This window comes from Urocitellus parryii, chromosome 9, assembly GCF_045843805.1.
Source record: "Urocitellus parryii isolate mUroPar1 chromosome 9, mUroPar1.hap1, whole genome shotgun sequence".
NCBI lineage: Eukaryota > Metazoa > Chordata > Mammalia > Rodentia > Sciuridae > Urocitellus > Urocitellus parryii.
This window is the reverse complement of record NC_135539.1, coordinates 134,033,074-134,056,801: the sequence shown is the minus strand read 5'-3', so window position 1 is coordinate 134,056,801 and position 23,728 is coordinate 134,033,074. Positions and strand designations below refer to the sequence as shown.

General features: G+C 33.1%; 1 protein-coding gene across 2 annotated transcripts in view; it reads right to left on the bottom strand.

Moving 5' to 3' along the window:
• The window catches only part of Acbd6 (acyl-CoA binding domain containing 6), a 150,627-nt gene that overhangs the window by 72,738 nt on the left and 54,161 nt on the right, over window positions 1-23,728 (bottom strand). Inside the window, exons 5-6 of one of the 2 annotated variants that reach the window (XM_026388483.2) lie at window positions 12,204-12,309; window positions 1,371-1,460 (exon numbers count right to left, since the gene is read on the bottom strand). In XM_026388483.2, coding sequence (XP_026244268.1) covers window positions 1,371-1,460; window positions 12,204-12,309 — 196 coding nt within the window. The remainder of the gene's footprint in view (window positions 1-1,370; window positions 1,461-12,203; window positions 12,310-23,728) is intronic. The other variant, XR_013344297.1, reaches the window with a different exon arrangement.

Sequence of the window (23,728 nt, the reverse complement as noted above, 5' to 3'; positions counted from 1 at the left end):
CACTTATATAAGGTACCCATAGAGGTCCACATTCACAGAGCTACAAAGTAGAATGGTGGCTGCTGGGGGCTGAGGGAAAAGGGCCTGGGGAGTTTGTATTTAGAGATTCATTTGGGGAAGAAGAAAAAGTTCTAAAAATGAATGATGGTGATGTCTACACACAATGTGAATATACTTTATTGAATGCATATTTAAAAATGATTAAAATGGTAAATCTTATGTATATTTTGTTATAATAAGAAAACAAGGAAAACATGGAGTAAATCTTAACAATCTTGAATGTGGTGATGATTTCTAAGGTATGACACCATAAACTCGAGACAGAAAGCTGGTAAATTAGATTCTATCAAAATTAAAAATGTGTATATTCATGGAGATTATCAAGAAAATGAAGAGAAAATCTGCAGAAAATATCTGTAAGTCATATATCAGACAAGAGTCTAATATCTAAGAGTATATCAAGAATGCCTAAAACTCATAAACAAAAAGACAAATGAGTCACTTTAAAAATGGGCAAAAGATTGGAATATACATTTATCCAAAAAAATATACAAATGGTCAACAAGTACATGAAAACCACTCAAACACCATTTGTCATCAAGGAAAGGAAATTCAAAATCATACCATGATGAGATACAACTTCATGTCCACTTGGGTGGCTATTTAAGAGGAAAATAACAAGTCTTGGTGAGGATGTAGTGAACTTGGAAGCCACACACATTGCTGGTGGGAATGTAAAATGGTGCAGCTCCTACAGAAAACACTTTGAAGGTTCTTCAAAAAGTTAAACATCAAATTAACTTATGACCCATAATTAACAGAGTAAATACCAAAAGAATTGAGCACAGTTGCTACAACAAACAAAATACAGGACTGTTTATAGCAGCACTATTCACAATTGTGAAAACATGGAAATGACCTAATAGTCCTCCTCCAACTGATAATAAGATAAACAAAATGTGTGATATCCATACAATTCAGTCATAAAAAGGAATGATGTATTGTTACATGCTACAACATGTACACAACTTGAAAATGTCATGCTAAGTGAGAGATCCAGACAGGATATTTCATGACCACCTAGTTCAAGATTCCATCTATATGAAATAACTAGAATAGGCAAATCCATAGGAAAAAAAAGCAGATTAGTGTTGCCAAAGTCTGGGACCTGGGGAAAACAGGAAGGCTTAGGCACCAGGACTCCTTCTGCAGGGAGGGTGATGTTATGGAACTGAACAGTAGTGACCCTGTAACACTGTGAAACATAGGAAGTGCCACCGAATTGCATGATTTAAAGTGGTTAATCTCCAAAATTTTGTTGTGAATTTCATTTCAATTTTAAAAGAAAGGCCCTTCTTTATCACTCTTACCTGACAGTTAATGTCAGCTTTACATTGTAGCAAGACTGTGACTAATTCCTTATGTCCTCGATCACATGCCCAATGGAGTAGAGCTCTGCCCTAAAAACACAGAAAAAGACAAATCAATTAATCCAGTTTTGGGGTTATGTAAAAGACATAATAGTTTCAGAAAGATAAAGAAATTTGTAAGCTATAGGTTAATTATTTAAGAATGACTGATGTAAAAATGCACTATGGCAAAAATGGAATCCCAATGTTTTTTTTTCAACCTAATTAGTTTCCTCATCAATAGAATGGAACTAAGAATAACAACAACAATGATTATATCAATAATATTTGTTGAAAGAATTAACTGCAAGAAAATGCTTTGTAAATTTTCAAGTTTTTAAAATTAATGTAATATAGTTTTCTTAAATTATTATGTTCACCACTTCTGGTGAAAGAAATCTGATGAATAAAAAAAAATGAGTACTTAAACCTAGGTAGAAATTATAATGTAAATCTACCATATGTAAATTTCCTTTAGTTTATTCCTTCAAAGTAAGATTAACCATTGCCCCTTAATTAATACTCTGAAATATCTGAAAAATACTAGTATAGTCTACTAGTGTCTATCATCAACAGTTGACTGAGAAAGGCAATTTAAAAGAGAGTAAATAAATAAATATAAAGTTCTAAGTATGACATATTAATTTTAACTCATAGAATCACAGTTTCTGTTAATGTGTTATTTCTATATTCTGTCAGAAAATCTTACTCTATATGAGGAAAGAAGCCTACTAGGCTCAAAGAATAAACAGAACTCCTAGAGCTCAGGGCTTTCTGAAGAATGAGTGATGTATGGCTTAACAACTACTTTTGAGGGTGGTGATGATGTACTCATTTATACAGAATGGACTGTTTTTCCACATTGAGATCCCTACTTCATGTCATTGTAGAAAAGATTTAAATAGATATATGCTGGGATGAGGATGGCTTTAAAGCAAAAATTACCTTGAGAATGCTTTTGTAAACCTACCCACACTCTTTCTCTCATTCAATCACCCTTCATGCACCTATTAGTTCAACTAATTAAACCAGGACCTAGTCTTGGGAAAAAAAAAAAAAAAAAAAAAACTTCCTCCTTACAAATGGGCCTTTTTAAAAATTTTATTTTCTTGGGCTGCTTTTATTTACCTGTAAAAAACTGTTGTCCATTAGGCTAAAAGGGAAGTAAGTAAAAAAAAAAAAATTGAAAATATGAAAAAGGAAAAAAAAAGGGCAAACTATTCACAATTTGTTGTAGTAGCAAAAGATTTTTTTTTAAAGAAAACAATTCCAAAAGTGCAGTTAAAAAAAAATTTAAAAAAATTTAAAAAACAAAACATTGGTGAGTGCTAGAGCAACATTTCCTATGTGAAATTTTCTACAGTTCTAATGTGCACTGACCGGTTGTTATTAGGGAACTAATTTAAAATTCTACACGAGGCTGGATATTTTAATAGACTCTGAACAAAAACCATTGTACAAAATATTCTATAGTTCAATGTAAATGTTACACAGCTTTCGCATTAAAAGAATTGGATAAAATTTCAAAGTCTTATCATTTTTAGTTCTAATCTTAAGTGCACATATTATGGCTACCAAGTTAAACTATTAACAAGAATTACTACATAATTAAGATGGCATGTACCAGATATGTACCAGAACTACTTAATAGTTGAATAAGAAAATACTATTAATATACCTAGTACTTTTACCACAAGAAGTACATATAATTTTTTACTTCCCAATCAGGTTCTTAATTTTTCTTTAAGTTTGACCCAAAAGGGTTACATCAACTAATGCTAAAATATAAATCCTTAGCTGTTTGAATGGGAAAGAAGACAAGCAACACATTTTACTGTTAATGGGAGTTATATTTTAAATTTGCCATATGTGGTGCCAAAAATTTACTTTAGGGAAACACCTATGACTGGACCTCAGCAGTGATTTTCACTTTGGATGTACTTTCCAGAAGGGTGACACATGTACGGCAATGTTTTAAGAAGGATGAGGTGCTCTCAGACATCTATACCATGCTTTTTAACACGTATTTTGACCTATAATGTAATTAATTTTTGTAACACATTATTTTAATGGTACGCTAATTAACCTTGAATTAGAATGAATTCTCTGACAATGACTTTCTGTACAGTGCTAAAGATATCTACATTACGGCCACCTAAGATTAATATTTTTGCAGTATTAAAAAGCTCAAAAAAAAGATCAAAAACAAAAGTAAAATTAAACATGCTTGTAAATAGAAATAAATCATGCTTTGAAATTTTTACCACCATGATGCTCTACATTTAAATGAACAAAGACCAGCAAAACAAAGTTGTCCACACTTTTTATTTCTTTAAATTATAAAATTCCTGAAAAATATGCTCTAATTTAATACTATTGTTCAAGTAATAAAATAAGAAGTAATTTACAGAGCTGCTATCCTCGTAACTAATTATGGCAAACTCAGGAAATATATACTTGTGGTAACTTTCTCTCTGTTAACCACAATACAATGTAATTATTAAATTATTTTGGGTACAGGATTCCATTATCACTCCTCCAGGAGGAAAACCTGTACACATTAAAGCTGTATTTGCTTTAAGACTTCATCTACATTTTGAAGTATTTTACCTAATTATACATAATTGTTTCACCTTTTTCTATGTGTAATATAATCTCTTACACATTTTTCAAAGTAAATATATTTTTACTACTATCCCAACATATTTCTTTGTTTCTAGATTTTAAAACTCTTGTGAAAAAATATCCCAGAAGTATTTAGAAGGTGGTGGTCTGTCAGGTACTATGACAACAGGTACTATTAGGAGAGCTCTAGATAAATTCTGGAATTCAAATACAGTAAAATCTGGGATAGGAATGGGGGAGAGTTCTCATCTATTAACGAATGGTGTTAATACTGTCCTACTTCAGACAGATGAATGACTTTAAAGTACTTTGAAAGTGCAGAATGGCAAGTAACCTATTAAGTGGTATTACTTTCACGCCTTCTGGATAATACAGAGTGGGTCTTAATATTTTAAATGCTTCTTTGATATCCTTAATTACTTGTCCTTAAACCATGCAGAATTTTTTAAATTGGATTTTTCTCCTGGAAATTGCAAAATGAAATGAAAAGAGATTCTATTATAAAATGAGTTTTCATGTTCCTATGGTATTTTGAGATCAGATGGAAAGCATAAATACCATATATGCAATAGATAAAAACATGGAAAAGGTGGCATATTTAAATTTCTGAGAATAGACATATGGTAGGATACCTAATTAGCAAATTAAATAGTGCCAACAGATTTTTCTGAAAATTTCTCTGAAAAAATTATGGGTTTCCATTTACGTTTGTAGTAAAGACTGACTTCACCACCATAACCTATAATGTCTGTATCTTCTTTATCCTACCTTCTCTTCTATTCTTTGCTTCTGCTGCTGGTAATAACAGCTGGCACTGAGAAATCCTCCACCTGCAACAACCAGAAACTACAAATACCTCCTATTTCCAGGTCCCTCTCCACAGTGAAGTGCCAGTGTTTGTATAAAACATTAGGAGGAAGATCAGGAAAAAGCATAACATCTCAAGATATACCTAGCATAGAAGTCAGTGACTCTTTGTGGAATAATTTATCTATCAGCATTAAAAAAGAAAACTAGAGGATAGAGGTAAAATTCAGTGGTTAAGATCTTGGATTTGATCCCCAGCACTGCACGCTGGGATAAACAAACAAACAACTATGTGATTTCTTACACTGGTGATGTAGAATAAGGAGAAATGGTGATCCTAAACTGTCAGGGAAATTGTTTTTTTTAAAAACTACTTTTGAAAATTCCTTCACAAGAATTTACTAAGCTATGTAAAGGAATAAGCAAGAAAGATATTATTTTGTCCTGTTTAAAACTGTAATAACAGCAATAATAAGTGGCAGTGAAAAAAGCCATATTCCATTGTAATGGATAAATAAGTTGTGGTCTATTCATACAATGGAACATTACTTTGCAATAAAAAGGAAGTCAGTACTGGTCTTTAACAATATGGATGAATCTCAAAATCATTAATGCTGAATGAAAGAAGCCTTACACAGAAGAACACATTTGTATCATTCCATTTTCAGAAAGAGCTATAAGTAAAATTAATCTATGCTAACAGAACAGTGATTTCCTTTTTGGAATTAGAAGAAAGGCTAAGAAGACACATGAGGGGACTTTATTGGGTTATAGCCAAGTTCTAGATCTTGAGAGGTGTTTTAGTTACATAGGATATGCATTTGTCAAAATTCATTGAGTGTGCATTTCAAATTTGAAGATTTCATTGTAAATAATTTTAGAGAGAAAAATGAACTAATCCTGAATTCTAGTTAATTATATGCATGCTGAAGCACATCTGTGCACTCTAAAGTGCATCAAAAAATAAGATGGATTGATGGATGCATAAGTTATCAATAAAGCCAGCATAGTGAAATATTAGTGGCAGAATCTAGGTGGTAGGAATACAGATGTTCAATGGAAAACGTATGTTTAACATGTTTTTATAATGAATTATTGGAGGAGACAGAACAAAAATTTGTACATCCATTATTTACATAGACTTACTACTCATAAGAGCCCAAAGGTGAAAGCACATTAAGTATCTACTGATGGATATTTGAATAAACAAAATGTGGCAAACACATAAAGTAGACTTCAGTTTTTTAAAAAATTATTTTAGTTGTAGATGGACACAATATCTGAATTTATTTATTTATTATGTGTTGATGAGGATCGAACCCAGAGCCTCACACGTGCAAGGCAAGCGCTCTACTGCTGAGTTACAGCCCCAGCCCGACTATTCAGTTTTAAAAGGAAAAAAAAATTGGACACATGCTACAACATGGGGTACAGCTTGAAAACATTAAGAGCAATAAACCAGTCAACACAGAACAAATACTGTGTGATTCCATTTAGATAAGGCTTATAGAATAGTCAAATTCACAGAAATAGAAAGTTCAGTGATGGCTTCCATGGGCTGGGGGAAGAGAAAATGGAGAGTTAGTATTTAATGTGTACAGAGTTTCAACTGGGAAGATGAAAATGTTCTGGAGCTCGATGATGGCAATGGCTGTACGGGAATAGCCTCAATGTCACAGACAGGGATACTTACAAATGATTAAAATGGTAGATTTTGTCACATACATTTTACTACAGTTAAGAAAACAAAAAATAAGTCACCAAAGCTCATGAAATTTAAACTACATTCACTATGTTCTGATTTTGTACTAAATACAAGTTTCTGATGTAAAGTCTGACCATAAGCTTGATTTTTAAATGTTGTCATCTGCTTCAATGCAAAAGAGCATAGACAGTTTGTAGTGTGGTTTTCAATCACGAGTGCAAATAAGCACATTTCCTTCAAATTAACATTTTAGTTATAATGCAAAATAACATATACTCTAATATAGAAAGTTTCTGGAGGATAGTTTTCTCCTTCCTTTTACATGTCTTAAATAAAAGCTGAAATTTAGCCTCAGCATACTGACCCTGACTTTTAAATCTTTTGTTTCTCTGTAACTGAATATTGTGAGTTTCATGAGAGTTTGTAGTAGTTTCTCAAGTCCAAATGGGTAAATTATATTTTCTAAAGCATGAAGGAAAAGGAAAGAGAGTCAAAAGAAAGGTGACCTCCTTCAAAATATTTAAAAGAATCAACAAACATATGGAAAATAGCTAAAGAAAACAAGTATGCCTTCAAAAGGATAGAAATGAAAGAACTTAACTACAGAAGCAGCTCAGTCAGGAAAGGTGGTGCACTGGGGAGGCTGAGGCAGGAGGATTCCAAGTTTGAGCCCAGCCTCTGCAGCTTGGTGAAATTCTGTCTCAAAAATAAGCCAGGCACACCTGTAATACCTGTGGCTTGGGAGGCTGAGACAGGAGGATCTTGATTTCAAAGCCAGCCTCAGCAATGGTGAGGCACTAAGCAACTCAGTGAGGCCCTGTCTCTAAATAAAATACAAAATAGGGCTGGGGATGTGGCTCAGTGGTTGAGTGTCCCTGAGGTCAATCCCTGTTACCACCCTCAAAAAAATAATTTAAAAAGGACTGGGTTTGAGGTTTGGTGGCAGAGTACACCTGGGTTCCATTACCCCACACACACACACAAAAAAATAAAAATAAAAAATAAATAAAATAAATAAAAAAGAAAGAAAGGAAAAAAGCTAGCTCAATCAAAGGGGTGCATTCGAATCTATAAAAAAAAAACAATGAACTATAAATACTTTTGTGGGGGGCACCTTATGATAGAATAATGTCATCTATTTTGCTAAAATGATACATTGTTACATTTGTCCTAAAACAACTTAAAATTACCATAAATGTTTAAAATACTATTTAAATATCATCAATAAGCATATAGTTCATTCTCATATATGATACTGATCTGAAAAATAATGTGTATGACAAGAATTATGCACACATAATTTATGCTTGATGTTTGATAAGAAATATTCTATTCATATCTTAAACATACTTTGAAAATTGCTTCTACCATCCTTTCTCCCTTTAAATAATATTTTTTTGAAGAATTGTAAATACTTGGCATGTGTGAAGAGCTTAATAATATGGCTTAATGTTAAAAATGGAACCAGGATTTTAAAAAATAAATAAGCTTTAAGATTTTCTTTTGCCCTTTTCATATTTTCTACCTCAATATCTCTTGATATCCTCTATCTCAATTTCCAAGCATTTTGCAAATGGTTAAAAACATCATAAAAGTTGTAATGTAAATAAAAAGTCAGTACTTAGAATACCACTTGGACCCTTAAACATCTGATATATTAATAACTTCCCAAATAGAGAGTGTAACTGTGAAACTTCACGGCCTTATGCAAAATATACAACGTCTTATTTATTATATCAATTGGAAACATGTAAAATTCTCAAATTTCTAATTTGAAATACATGTCTTGAGCTGAGGATGTACCTTAGTGGTAGAGTGCTTCCTGGATTTGATCTATAATGCGGCAAAAGAAAGAAAACATAGCCTTTACTATATTCATAGCAATTAAAACTCATATGAATAAAAGGTATACATGAGAAACTAATACATAATAATTTTATTATGAAATACAAGACATTTTATTTAAAAGGCAGTTCACATATATTTGTTCATAAGCTACAATAGACCCAAATACTTGCATTTCAGGTAACACAATAATTTATAAATTACAAATTTATTGTAATAATTTAATAATTTATTGTGCTTATTTCAATCTATGGGAATGCATTCTTATCATTTTATAACTACAAATAAATTTCTTTGTGTGCTCACAGACATCTTAAAAAGCATTAAATTTAACTTTTAGTCATGAAAGGGCAAGAGTAAAATTTGTTGAATCTGCTGGATAAATATTTTATGTAAAAACATATCAATTCAAAGAACCCCAGGCCATCAGGAGGGAAATATCTCAAGTTCAAACATCAGATAAATACATAGAACTGGATGTCCTTTCAAAACTGAAATCGTCTTCTGACTTATAACAAGAAAATGTCTTTCTACTGATAAGGCACTAAAGTATTTGGCTAGACACTTCATTCTGAGGTCACATACATTGCGTCCATCACCAAGGTTTACCAAATTATTTCATCTGTTAGACCTTTAAATGTCACAAAGCAGCACTATTTATTTTATTTAGGATGTTAAGTTTGAGTCTAATTTTAAGCTCCCATATCTCTTATGTTCTTAAATTAATTCATACAAATCCCTGATTAATAATAAAAGGAGTTGCCATCAGTATTCAAAGCTCAGCCCGAGCTGTCATGGCTGAGAGGACAGAAATCTGCTTGGAGCAATGAGAGAACCCAACTGAATTCTTGGCGTCTCAGTCTATGAATGTGTAAGCACTTCATCTGTTCATGGGAACACAATGCTCTGGCAGGCTGGGGTAAAGGTGGCTGCATGGGCAACAAACTGGAAGAGATGGGAAGCAGTACTACATCAAAGTAGTCAATGGCATATATTTTCCAAGTTTTCCTTTTATTTTCATAAAAGGACTGTTAGTGTGAGCTATTTGTGTTCTAGACACTTATTTCATTGCAATCACTGCTATCCATCCAACAATCTTTGCAGAGGTCACATGTGGAGTTGACTTTTAATATTATTTTATAAAAAAAGTTTTTGCAAATCAGAGCATAAAATAAAACAGGTCAAATGAAAATGGATTATCCTTCTTTTTTGTAAATCCAGTGGTGAGAAGAATACTCTCTCAGACCAGATTTCCACTTGGCAGGTATAGGTGTTTGAGAAGGTAAATGTACATCTCTGAATGACAGTATGGCAGTACCTGTCTGCAAAATGAGCATAATATCTATCTTAGAGGATTATTGTGAGCATGACACAGTAATAAGTAAAAGTGTTCTGTAAACTGTTATATACACTTTATAAAGTATTATACAATACACACATGATATGTACTAATAAAAAAAACTGACCCGGAAAGTTAAGTGGTTTCTTTTATTTACTTCTTCATTATACCCTTTTTTTTTTTTTTTTTTTTTTTTTGGTACTGGGGATTGAGCCCAGGAGCAATTAACTACTAAGCCACATCCTCAGCCCCTTTTTTATATTTTATCTAGAGACAGGGTCTCACTGAGTTGCTCAGTACTTCACTAAGTTGCTGAGGCTGGCTTTGAACTCATGATCCTCCTGTCTCAGCCTCCTGAGCCGATGGGATTATAGGTGTGCACTACTGTGCCCGGCTCTTCATTATATTCTTCACTCATATTAGGAATTTCAAAGAAGCTAAATTTATTGCATGCTTACTATGTATCTGTCAAGTACCTGATATATTAACTTACTGATTCTCAGAACAATCCTGAGTCATGTACAATTATTTCCATTTTACACATTTAGGAAACTGAGACACAAAGTAAACTTGACAAAGGTCACATAGCCAGAAAGTGACACTGCTAGGACTTGGATCCATACAGTCTAGCTCTTCACTGTTACACTATTTATTATTTTAAACATTCATTAATTCAACAAATTAACAAGCATGGAATGTGAGTAGATGAGATACATGTCACTTCCAAGCCAAAGTTTTAAATGCATTTGTGGGATCTGGCTCTGTCTGCCTTCAGTCCCTGTCCCAGAGTGAGTATTCATTAAGGTTATAGCTCAGACTGAGAAGACACATGAAAGCAAGATGAACTGAGCCCAAACCAGACTACCAGAATCCAGTAGAGTCTCAACTGATCCCAAACCCTTTTGAAATATCAGTAAGATAAACAAAGCAGAATTAAAGTAAGAGTACATCAGAGTATATGAAATGTTGTCGCTCATCTAATAAGATGGCGACATGGGTGAAATAAATATTTGTTGGTGTAAGCCACTGAAAACTGAGGGCTGTTTATTGCTGTAGCAAATGCAAACTGATATACATGTACAGTCCACAGCTTAGCAATGAATAACATTTACACAGTCACAATAACATGAATTCAATACAGATGCAATCAGAAAGCTGAAATTAAAAGTTGTGATACAACTTTTTTAAGAGGTCAGAGAAAAAATAGAGGGAAAGATGACTAAAAAACTTAATCCAAAAATAAAATAGAAAGAAATTGATAATGTCTAAAGTGGAAAAATCAAGACACAAAAGCATATTATTTAGAATTATACATGCAAATTTCAAAATAAACCACTACAAGAATTGAAACCTTTTGCCTTAAGGAAGTTAGAATCACAGAGCTTTTTTAGTTATAAGACTAATAGTACTATTAATTTTTTAAAAACTATCTATATGTATTAATTTTGTAAAAATCTTAAAGCACAAACATTAAAATAAAAATAATAAAATCAAGAAAAGCAATGATATTAGGTTTATTTTTTTTAAGGCAAAAAACACTGCCCTCCACCCCCCACATGCACACAAAGCAAATTCTAATTGGAATCAGAAAACCTGAAATTATTTTTTCACAATTTGACTTCTGCTTTTCTCTGGCCATCTTTCATGCCTTTTTATTATATAGTGGAGAACAAATAGTATTATTGGTCCTCCTTTACTCTAGTATTATAATTTTACATTTTCAATTACAAATGCCCTTGACAATATATTATAGTAAATATGTTGCCTAAAAATGAGGTATTATTAAGGGCTAACCTATAGAGGGAGTTCTTAACCATAATAGGCTGGTTCTTTGTATATCTGACAGATTATCTACGATCACTGCATGTCCTCTTCCTAACTAGTACCACCTTTTTAAGCTCAATATATGAATAGCTTTTTTCATAAAATAAATAAATTAAGAATATATTCTGAAAATAAGTTAGCATAGAGTCCCTTTAACTGGTGGGTCAGCATTTGAAGAATTGGATTTATCAAAATTCTGATACAGATTACCAGAAATATATTTATTGAGCAAAGAACAATATATCCATTTGTGGTAAAATTAAAGAAGATGTTGTAGCTATTTATAAATAGCTCTCATTTATAAATGAGAGTGCTATCATCTATAGATTTTACTTACCATGCTAAAAGTATCTCCTTTTATCTTAAACAAACAGAAGTTATTTATGACAAGTTTCAGCTACGTGGATAGAAATATGTTGGCTACAGACACAGAAAGTATCTTAACTGGGTGACATCAACTAATTTAGGTATTCTGATAAGCTCTTAACCATAATGTACTTTTGAGTTGTAGTTCAAAGGCCCATCATTTAGAAAAAAAGGCATTGGGGCAAAACAAGAAAGCAAAAGAAAAAATTAAACTAGTGTGTTTTATAACCTTACAAGGCTATAGCATCCATTCATCAGAAACCAAAAGAGGGTGTTTTCATACCTCTTCATCTTTCGTATTCACATCCGTGTTTTTCAATTTGATGGCTTTGGTTATATGGTCAATGTTGTTTTCCCTGCAGTAATCAAATATGTTTTTGTCTTCTTCCCTAATTAGAGTTAAAAAAAAAAGCTATTTGTCCTCTGGATAATATATAAAAGTTACATATTTTTAACATAACCTGTTTGCTACTAACATACACATTAATAAAATCTGTTTTATAAAACAATTTTAAAAAAGAAAAATTTATAATAGATATGATATGCCCAACCCCCCACTCCAAAAAACTAAAGTTCTTAGCAGCTATAATTATGGAGAAAACTTCATCTGCTTTATCACATTACACTGGTATATCTATTCAATGTCTTGAAGTATATTTTTTCAGAGCCCTTTCCCCAGTTACTCTTACAATGGAGAGGCACACGTTTCCTCTAACTACAGATTTTCAATTATAGCACTGCAATAAGATGGCAGATTTTGGTCCCTCATTTACTGCTGTGTGAACCAAACTTCAGGACATAGCTCACAACTTGCCTTGCAGGATGACAGAATACTGACTGTTATCATGTTTTAATAAGAAAGTAATTTTCTTAAAGATAACTAGACAAAAGGAGGTATTAAAAAATTCAGAAATCCTTTGTAAGAGTAGAATTAAAGACTGGGAAGCATACTCTGCACAAAGCAATATACTATCCTTAGTATATTGCATGTGCTAATTCACTCCATCTTTAACTCAAAAGGAGGCAAGGAGTGGTTACATGTCCTTCCAAATGGCACCACATTTATCAACAGTAAAATGAACTAAAACTCTGCTCTTGACTAGTCATGATTGTTGCATTCTACTCCAGAATCTAAAAGAGAAGTTCTTAATATGAGGTCCGTGAACTCTCTAAAATAGTATACAGAATTATCTTTGCATGGGCATTTTTCTAGGTTTTGGGTAGTGAGAGAATAGTTTCATTCAGATTTCCAAAAGGATCAGCAGTAATTCCTTAGAGGATCAGAAATTTGGAATATTACAACAAAACTGTCTCATATGTGGTCTGAATTTAATGAATAGATATAAAAGAATGCATTTTGAGCTCCAAAAATTATTTATGTTTTATAAGTTGCAAGGCTATAATATCCATTCATCAGATATCAAAACATCTAGTTATAGGAGTCCTCTATCTTAAAGTCCATTTAAACAACTTTTGTGGTATAAAAAGTTATATTATGTCATAGGTGATTATCATAAAACACTTTATGTTGGCATCAATCATTTAAACACTTTCTTAAGCATCTGGATATTTTATTGAGCACTTATTACATAAAAGGCACTAGATAAGATTCCATTGATAACAGATACAAAGCTAAGCAAGAAAGTTTGGTTTTTTCACAAATAAGCTATAATTGGGATAATAAAATCTATACACTATTAACATAAATTAGAACTAGGGATGGGGCTGGGACTCAGCGGTAGTGCACTTGCCTGGCATGTGTGAGGCACTGGGTTCGATTCTCAGCACCACATATAAATAAACAAACAAATAAATAAATGGATAAAATAAAGGTCTATTAATAACTAAAATTTTTTTAAAAAAAATAAAGTAGAACATAGTCTTAAACAGGACTATAAAAGAACAAAAGAGAAACAACCCACTTCAAGCTGAAGAAAATGAGAAAAAGGAGGAAGCCATACTCAATTTGAAAATGTCCTATTTTGAAGAAGTGAAAATGCACTTCTAGATCATTTATTCTGTAAAGAAAATATGGAAGACTGAACTCAACACTCCAGAAAGGAAGTCTGATTTTTAAAATCAGAGCTTCATATAATACCAAATCAGCTAGATTATCAACAAAAACACTATTTATGGGGCTGAGGTTGTGGCTCAGCGGTAGAGCACTTGCCTAGCATATGTGAGGCCCTGAGTTCGATCCTCAGCACCACATAAAAATAATAAGCAAAATAAAGATATTGTGTCCATCTAAAACTAAAAAAAAAAATTAAAAAACACTATTTATATAAAAAAGCACATTTAGAGTTCCAACTTGGGAATAATAGGGACCTTCCTCTGGAAACTGGTCCTAATCCAATATCAGAGACCCCTCTAATTCAAAAGACATCAACCTCAAGCATGAGAGAAGGGACAGTGTTATTTTAAGTCATTACAAATATATACTACCCACCAAATGTTTAATCTGAAAATATGGGGAATTGATGGTGACACACAAAGGAAAGCAGGAGGATCCTAAGGATGTGGGCTACCCATACAGTAACATGCAAGGACTATTCAGAGATGCGAGGATCTTCTGAGTGGTCCCTCCTTCTGATCCTAACTTTCAGTTCATGTAATCTATGCTATGAGTACTAAAGGAGTAAACACAGTACAGACTAAAATTTTATTTTGCTTCACATATTTTCAATATATTTCTTAGATACATCATCTGTATCAATTATTTTGTCTTTGTATTTGAATATTTTGGAGGACAGGGGCACTTGTCTATTTAAATGCCTGTTTACAGTATGTAGTTTATTATCACTGATTATGACAGGCAGTATAAAATACCTCAGGGTAGGGTGCATATGTAAATTAAATATAAAAAAGAGAAGTTTAATAAAATCACCACAAACGTGCTACAAAATTGAGTGTTTAATATAAAAAAATTAGAGGATACTCTTAGCCTTAATTGTTAAACATATGTTTTCATTTCCAAACCAAATTTTTGACTATTTTATTTGCCAGCAACCAAGCTGTCTTTATACAATGTCACCACCTAGTGGCCCAAATGGAGAAATATCTGGAGCAAAAGCTTTCCACACATCCTTTCTTGCCCCCAACAAAATCACACACATTGTACAAACTGAGTTCTTTCTCCCACTACATTTCCTTGTTGGAGCTCAAAACCATCTTTCAAGGCAGTAGTCTCCTCTATAGCCATACTTATTTTAAATAATATATGCAAATTAATCCAAGCATTATGAAGCCTTGTAGAGCAACAATGAAAATGTCAATGCCCTTCTACTCTTCTCACTATTTCTCTCTTATGATTCCTACTAAGTTATTTTGATTCTTCTCTGTTGAATATGAGTCTAAACAGTATATGTTCTCTAGGATGAGTGTGAGTTATGTTGGTAATACCACTTGCCTTAGGTATACCCCATTTTTTTCCTAGCACAGACAAAATGTCTTTCTTTATATTACTCCAAAGTATTTAAAATTGACAAAAATACATTTATATACCTTAAGGAAAAAAATCACTGGTTTTCTTTGAAATTCTTTTGAAATATAAGAATAGACATGAGCAAGAGGTGTGGATACTGGGTGTGGCTATTTTCCACCCCATCATAGAAGGTCCAGATCTCTGTCCATTCCTAAAGATGTTATCTGTGCCATTTTCTACATAGACTTATTTTCCTATCATAGACTGTTTCTCAAGGCAAGTCACATACAGTTCATTTAACTACTATTACATAAAATTAAAAAGCACATTTATGGGAATAGTTCAGAAATACCACTATTTAATAGATATATTCAACAAATATTTCAATTCAATTTTTTTAATCAACCAAATTGAAATTAGATACAAAACAATATTTAAGTAAATAGATATTGGATGAGCATTTACTGATGCATGGAAACCTAAAGAAAATATCCACAAAAATATACTCAATATCTTCAAAAAATTAATTCATTAATTCCTCAAAGTAAGGGCTCTAGGGTAAAGACTTTTAAAGGAAAATGCAGGTATGGATTTAAGTGAAGCAGTTTCTAACTCCTCAACTTCTCAATGAATGAATTTTTTTCCCTAAGCAGATCTAACTTAAACAGTTCCTGTAGTAAATATTTCATCACCACTCTCCTTTTCCTCATTCTTACTACTCCAACACTCTCTTCTTGGTTTACAAAAGTAAGGTATACACCTCATTATTATGTAGTGTCCCAAGATAGAAAATGCTCCAGGGTACTAAATCAAGTGACACTTTTGGTAAAATCTAGTGTAAGAAGGCCTTCTATAACTGAGTTGATGAAGGAAGAGATGAAATAAAACAAAAAACAGACTTGATACTGAATTCTGATCGTTCCAATAAAAAAATTATTCAGGTTTGGGTGTACTTCAGTGGTTCAGCGAATGCCTAGAATGTATGAGGCCCTAAGTTTGATCCCCAGCACCTGGGGGGCCAAAAACAAGGTCTGTTTACAATAAACTTTTTCAAAGTCCCATCCATCTTATTAATAGTCATCTTTTACTTATATTTGATGACATAACAACAAACTTATAAACAAAACTTACATACATTTAATAATACATATCAACTATTCAGAAATAGTAATTATAGAATTATAAAATCAAATAAAAATTAAATGCTTAAAACTTTTAGATCACAGAAAATTAATCTTTGAAAATTCAATTTACATACATATTTTTGTAAATAATTATGACAATATCACAAGACTATGCAGAAATATATTACTTCAAAATGAAAATCATCTAGAAATGAAAAAAATGAGATATAAAATTTCTGTTGAAGAACTCAAGTCAACTTTTTAATCAAGATCAGAATCAATTTTTATTTGAGTTAACTGAAGACTCACTCAATTGGAGGAAATAATAAAGAGATCCTGTGTACTCTTTGCCCTATTTTCCTTAATAATAACATGTTTAAAAACAGATTATCCTTATATTATCTAGATTCCACTAGAGTGATGTATTTATTCAAAACTTGCATTATCTATAAAATGCCAGAAATTACATCGTTTGCAATCATTTACTGTTGAATGAAAAATTTTAGATGTTATCTTAAAAACTCTTAGGAACTACAAAATGATTTTTTGAATGCCACTATCCTTACCCAAAATTTTACAGAGTAGAAGCCAAAAGCAAGTAGAAGGCTACTCCAAAAGGATGCTTAGAAAATCATACATAGATAAGGAGTTGATATTTAAAATATATAAAGAACTCAAAAAACTCAAGAGCAAGAAAACAAATAAACCAATTTAAAAATGGCAAAGGATCTGAACATTTCTCAAAAAAGGAGATGAACAGCCAACAGATACATGAAAAATGCTCAAAATCTCTATTCCTCACAATGAAATATCACTTCATGCCTGTCAGATGGATTACTATCAAAAAGATGAATGAAAACAAGTGTTGGTGAGGAGGTAGAGAGAAGGGAACCCTCTGCTAAAAGGAGCTAAAAGGACTTTACAGAGATGGGTTACATTCTTTTTTTTTTTTTTTTAAGAAAGAGAGAGAGAGAATTTTTTCTAATATTTATTTTTCAGTTTTCGGTGGACACAACATCTTTATTTTATTTTATGTGGTGCTGAGGATTGAACCCAGCGCCCCGCGCATGCCAGGCAAGCGCGTAACCGCTTGAGCCACATCCCCAGCCCAGATGGGTTACATTCTTAACTACCAAGGTAACTCTCAAATCGATAAACAATCCAAAGGAAACATCATTGCCAGTGTAGTGATAAATGAAACAGTCTCTACTTTACCTGTGAAGTACATTTTTGTTGTTGTTGTTGTTAAACAGTACTGGGGATTGAACCCAGGTGCACTCTACTACTGAGCTACATCTCCATCCGTTTTTATTTTATTTTGAGACATGGCTTCACTAAGTTGCCCAGGCTGACCTCAAATTTGGAATCCTCCTGTCTCAGCCTCCCATGTAGCTATGATTACAGATGTGTACCACCACATCCAGCTTGTAAAGCACATTTTTAAGAAAACTAAATGGAAAAGAGATTTAATTTTAAAAATTTAATTAAAGATGTTCAGTATATTAATACAGTAATAACTATCAAACCTAATATAATTAACTAGAAATTAACAATGATTCCTTAAACACCTCAGGAACCAATATTACAATTAAGGGAAGTGACCTTGGGTAAGTAACCTAACCTCTCTGAATCTGTTTCCTCATCTGTAAAACAGGGATATTAAAAAAAAAAATCTACATTTAACAGGGTCATTCTGAAGATTAAGTGAAATAACATATAACATATTATCATTACTAGAATATAATAAGCAATCAACATGTTAGTTGTCATTATCTTAAAAAATTTAGTATATGTTATAAGCTAGAGTCATTTTCACAGCTTGACATAACACTGTCAATCAATTCATCCATCAAATATTAATTAGATCTTCAAAGAAAAAAAAAGCCAATGGGAGTAGAGAAGTGTGAACAAAAGCTAAAAGGAAAACCAGTATGAGATGAGATAGCGAGGGGCCTTGTTCATATTATTTGTAACAGTGCCTCTTGTTATTGCAAGGGACACAGTAGCCTCATAACTACATGTACCTTTATATGTGCACACACATACAAACATCACACTTGGTGAACAAGTCCAAGTGCCTAGTTCTTCACACGTACTGTATTCATAAAGTACATAAGAGAGAAGGGAAAACTGGAAGGATAGACAAGAGAAAAATGTAGGGAAGGGAAAAGAAGAAAAAAAAGGACTAAGAGGAGTGGATGATGGTTTGGGTTGATGAATGACCCCTTGTTCAGAAAGGGCTGTTGATCTGCAAACAGGTGGATTTGCCTATATGCTTGGTTGGCATCATGACACTGAGCACACAGAAGCTCAATGAAGCACATTAGAAAAGGGTGAATCTGAGAGCCAGGAGACTCTTACAACAGTTACTGTTTATGTCAAGACCTGCTTGTCCCAAGGGACCCATTTTCACATAATCTATAATTATCTCTTTGCTTTAATCGCCTTGTCATTCCTGAGGCTCTCATGGGCACTGGAAGAGGAAAAGCTCATTAACTAAACCTTTTCTCCTCTCTCCAGCCACCCATGGCTTTTAATTGCTTGGTGTGTTATTATCTAGAAGTGCAACTGGGATCATTTTCATAAGAAAGGGAGGTAGAGAGGAGGAAAGGAGCCATGAGTCCCTGAGGTATGCACCACAGACAAACCTTTGCTTTCTCAATTATTTATGCCAGCTGAGGTTTTACAGGCTGAATAAATCCATAACTCAAGTTCATTTTGAGCAGTCAGATCCTGGAGGGGGAGTTGCCCACTTGCCTATACACACTTGTGTAGTCCTCAAAGAATAACCAGAATGTAACAAGACATATGTCATCCAATTTATCACCTATCACCAAAGTGTTAACACAATGTTGATCATAAGCAACACAGTGAAATAGGGAAAGATTATATTACCACCAACCAAACAGATGGAGGGATGCTCTGAGTGCTAAGGACAGTACAGTGGTGTCCCAGAACAACTTAACCTATTAAAAGAAAAAAAAAAATCCAAACACTCAGTTTTGAAACCAAAACACATGTTCTTTCTTTTTTGTTTTTTCCAATACTGGGGATGGAACTCACAGCCTCACAGAAAGCACTCTACTTCTAGGCTGCCTTGCAGCCCTAACACACATTGCTGAAGCTTCAGATTCTTTAAATACATTTGTTAAAAACAGTTTTCTCAGGGCTGGGGTTGTAGCTCAGGGTTAGGGCACTTGCCTAGCATGTCTGAGGCACTGGGTTAGATCCTCAGCACCACATAAAAATACATAATTAATATAAAGGTACTATGTCCATCTACAACTATAAATGAAAAAATAAAGTGAAAAAACTAGTTTTCTATCTAACAAAGTTAAATTGTTTAAGCAGAATATTATAACATCTAACTTTTAAGTTACAATAAAACTATATATGTTACAGCTTTTAATCTAATCACAGCTCTTTCAGGAAAATTTTAGAGTACAATTTATGTATAAATGACAAATTTTTATGCTACTGTCATTCTAGCTTATATTTTAACCAAGAATATAAAATTAAAATATATAACAATCACTTTCATTCTAGTTTATATTACATTCTTCATGATGAATTAACCAATGGAAAGATTTAAAAAATTTTTCCAAAATCAATTATTATTTAAAAACTGAAAGTTTATAAGGCAATGATGAAAGCATCTCTTTGAAATTCTACAGGCTTTTGTGTCTGACCACAAGCAGTGACCTCTGGTATTTTTTGCCAAAACACTTCATTTGTCTCACAGAGCAACTAATCAATTCCAGAGCCCATCAATCATTTCAGTTGTATACTAGTCTGGTCCTGCTTAGAGAAGGTCCAGATGGCTGCCTGTGTAAGTGGAATTAATAAAATTCTGATAGATTACAATGTATCAAACTACAAAATACTACAGGGAAGACCAAATCTTATTGCAGGTTGGTACTATATACTCTTCATTTACTGTATTTTTAATTCTTGCCCTAATGTCTCAGCATATGTACCAATGTCTAGATTAAATCCAAGTATGTAATTTACCCAAAATGATTTCTTTCTTTTTTTCTTTTCTGGTACCAGGTATTGAACCCAGAGGTGTTTAACCACTGAGCCACATTGCCAGACCCCCCCCCCCTTTTTTTTTTTTTAATTTTGAGATAGAGTCTCACTAAGTTGCTTAGGGCCTTGCTAAGTTGCTGAGGCTGGCTTTGAACTTGTGAGCCTCCTGCCTCAGCCTTCTGATTATAGGCCTGTGTTACATTGTCTGCCCAAAATGATAATTCTTAAGTGTGTCAATATATACATATTGGTGAATCATTTGACTCTTTGCAAAACCCCATGCTTATTATTATGGTGCTTTCCCTGCCCACCTCCAAAGTGTAAATGAGCCACAGCAGATCTAAAAAGAGGTAACCGCTGAGCACAGTGGTGCATGCTTGTAATCCCAGCAGCTAGGTAAACTGGGACAGGAGGATAGAGAGTTCAAAGCCAGCCTCAGCAAAAGCAAGGTGCTAAGCAACTCAGTGAGACCATTTCTAAATAAAATACAAAATAGAGCTTGGGATGTGGCTTAGTGGTGGAGTACTCCTAAATTCAATTCCAGGTACCCTCAACCACTCACCGCCCACCTGCTCCCCCCCCAAAAAAAAGAAAAGGTAAATGTGAGTTATGTGTTCTGTTTGTTTGGTTTTTGATACCAGAGATTGAATCCAGGAGTGCTTAAACACTGAGCTACATCCCAGCCTGTCTTTGTATTTTATTTTAGAGACAGAGTCTCACCACATTACTTAGGGCCCTGCTTTAGTTGCTGAGGCTGGCTCTGAACGAACAATCTTCCAGCCTCCGCCTCCAGAGTTCCTGGGATTACAGGCATGTGCCACAGCACTCAGTGTAAGATTTGTTACACCAGTTTCTATAGTTCAAAACAGATTTAAAAGCTATTTTCTTTTGCAAAAGCAAACAATTTGTATTTAGTTGGATAACCAGATGGACCTGTAATTTCAGTTACTAAGTTCAGCCCTGGGGTCTCCTCTGTAGAACTTCCTATGCTGACTAACAATACTAATGAAAACTTATAGTTACACAGCAACTTATTTTGTACAAGAAACTGTTCTAGAATGCATTCATATAATCCACATAAGTACCAATTTGAGATAATACTAATATTATTCTCTTTTAGAGATACCAAAAATTGCTCAAGGTCACAGTTAATGAGTGGCAGAATCAGCATTCAAATGCTGGTGACCTGGCTCCATAATTTTTTGTACTTAATTAGATTCACACTGTACCCCTTCTATTATATTACAGAATAATTAGCTAGCTTCAGAATGAGAAATCAGCCTCAGGACTCTGGGATGTTAATACTGAGTTCTGTATCTATGACATCTTATCCTGAAAGAGTGGAAACAAGGATCAGAACCAAAACAAATCAAGAAGCAAGCTCAGAATTGGCCCCAGTTTATATTAAAACTCAACCGGTTATGACATTTAGTTTAAAAGCTGTGCACAATGTAGAGAAAGTATCAACAGACATTTAATGAGTTAATATGTTTATGAATCATCTCTGAATAAATATAATGAATTACATAAAAAAACCCTCAAAACTCAACTGGACCCTTAACTCGTCATCTATACTGTATATTAACCAGGAGAGCTGCCAGAACAATGGAACCTAAACCCAAACAAATGGATTTATTAGATACTACTTTCCCTGACCTTTTCAAATGTGAAAACAATTTGGAGTTAGTGTATTAAATTATCCAAAATAGATCTTCAAAATGCATTGTTTTACATCCTTTTAAAAAACAATGGTTCTATAGGAAAAGCTTTTTTTTTTTCATCCAAGTTTACCATTTGATGTTTCTAAAACTTTAAAACCTATTGGGTAGGCTTTCACTTCAGCTGAACATAATTCTGCCAAGAATTTGCAATTAATATCAATTAAAGCACAACTTCCTTTTAGAAAAATAAAACACCTGATACCATATTCCACCCAAGCATAAGCAAAATCTGATCACATAAACTTTAGGAAGCAGCCTGTCTTCAGTGTTGTAACTGCACTCTGTGACTGCTTTAGAAACCATAAGAACTACATATGGTCTTTCACTAGGATAATCCAACATCTCAACATAGAAGAATTTTTATTATGATCTACTTTGTTATAATTGGATTTCATTATACTAATAAAATGAATTCAACTAATAAGAATATGACTAATTGTGATTTCTGATCTACTTTAATAATAATAACATTAATGTTTGCAATAGTTAAAAGGCTTTCAATGGTTTTCTCACAAATAACATTAATGTTTGCAATAGTTAAAAGGCTTTCAATGGTTTTCTCACACACATGTTTCCTACTGTTTTATATCTTAGTATGTCCCAGAACATAGGGATTTAGAAGATAACATAAGACTAATATCTAGATGACATAATGAAGCAAAGTCAACTCTAACCAGTTTGCCTGTAGCAAAAGTTCATATTTCACTAGATTAATTAATCTTTATTAAAGAGACTTACATGAAAATGCCCAAACTACTAGGACATAATAATTTAAAGTGAAGAAGCTGAGAAGCACAATATCCACAATATTTTGTCTCACTGTATATTCACAGTAAATGTGTGTTGAGCTGAATTAAAATCTCTACGTTAGGGCTATGGATATAGCTCAGTTGGTAGAGGGCTTGCTTCGCATCCACAAGGCCCTGGGTTCAATCCCACACACCACACCACACACACACCAAAAAAAAAAAAAAAAAAAATCTATAAAAATAAACTATACTAGTCTTCATTATTTTTCATGATCAAGATTCTAAATACTGAATCTAAATATTGAAGTAAATCTAACAGTCACTTCTTTAAGAAGTGGGTGAGGAATGAGGGTAAGATTAACCCTTTCAAAATAGTTTACCTCAGGATTACACTCACCCAGATTTCTACTCTCAGTTCTGATACACTTCACATTCTGTAGGGCTACTGTGATCAGTCATGTCACTAGACATTTCAAAAGAAACTGAGAGATCATTTTGGAAACACTGGAATCTGGAAGCCCTTAAGAAAATTAGCACATACATATACATAAATAAAGATCATTATTATTAAACAAGTGATTTATATTGTTAGGAAGTTAAGCTTAGTGTTTGTTTTTTTTTTAAACAAAGTCAAGAAACTCTCATTTATTTATACAACTACGGAAGGAAAACAGCCTTTCCTTTCCTAGTTATTTAAATTTTTTGGATTATGTAGGAAAGGAGCTGAGACAGGCATGCCACAGGAAAACAAACCAGCAGCA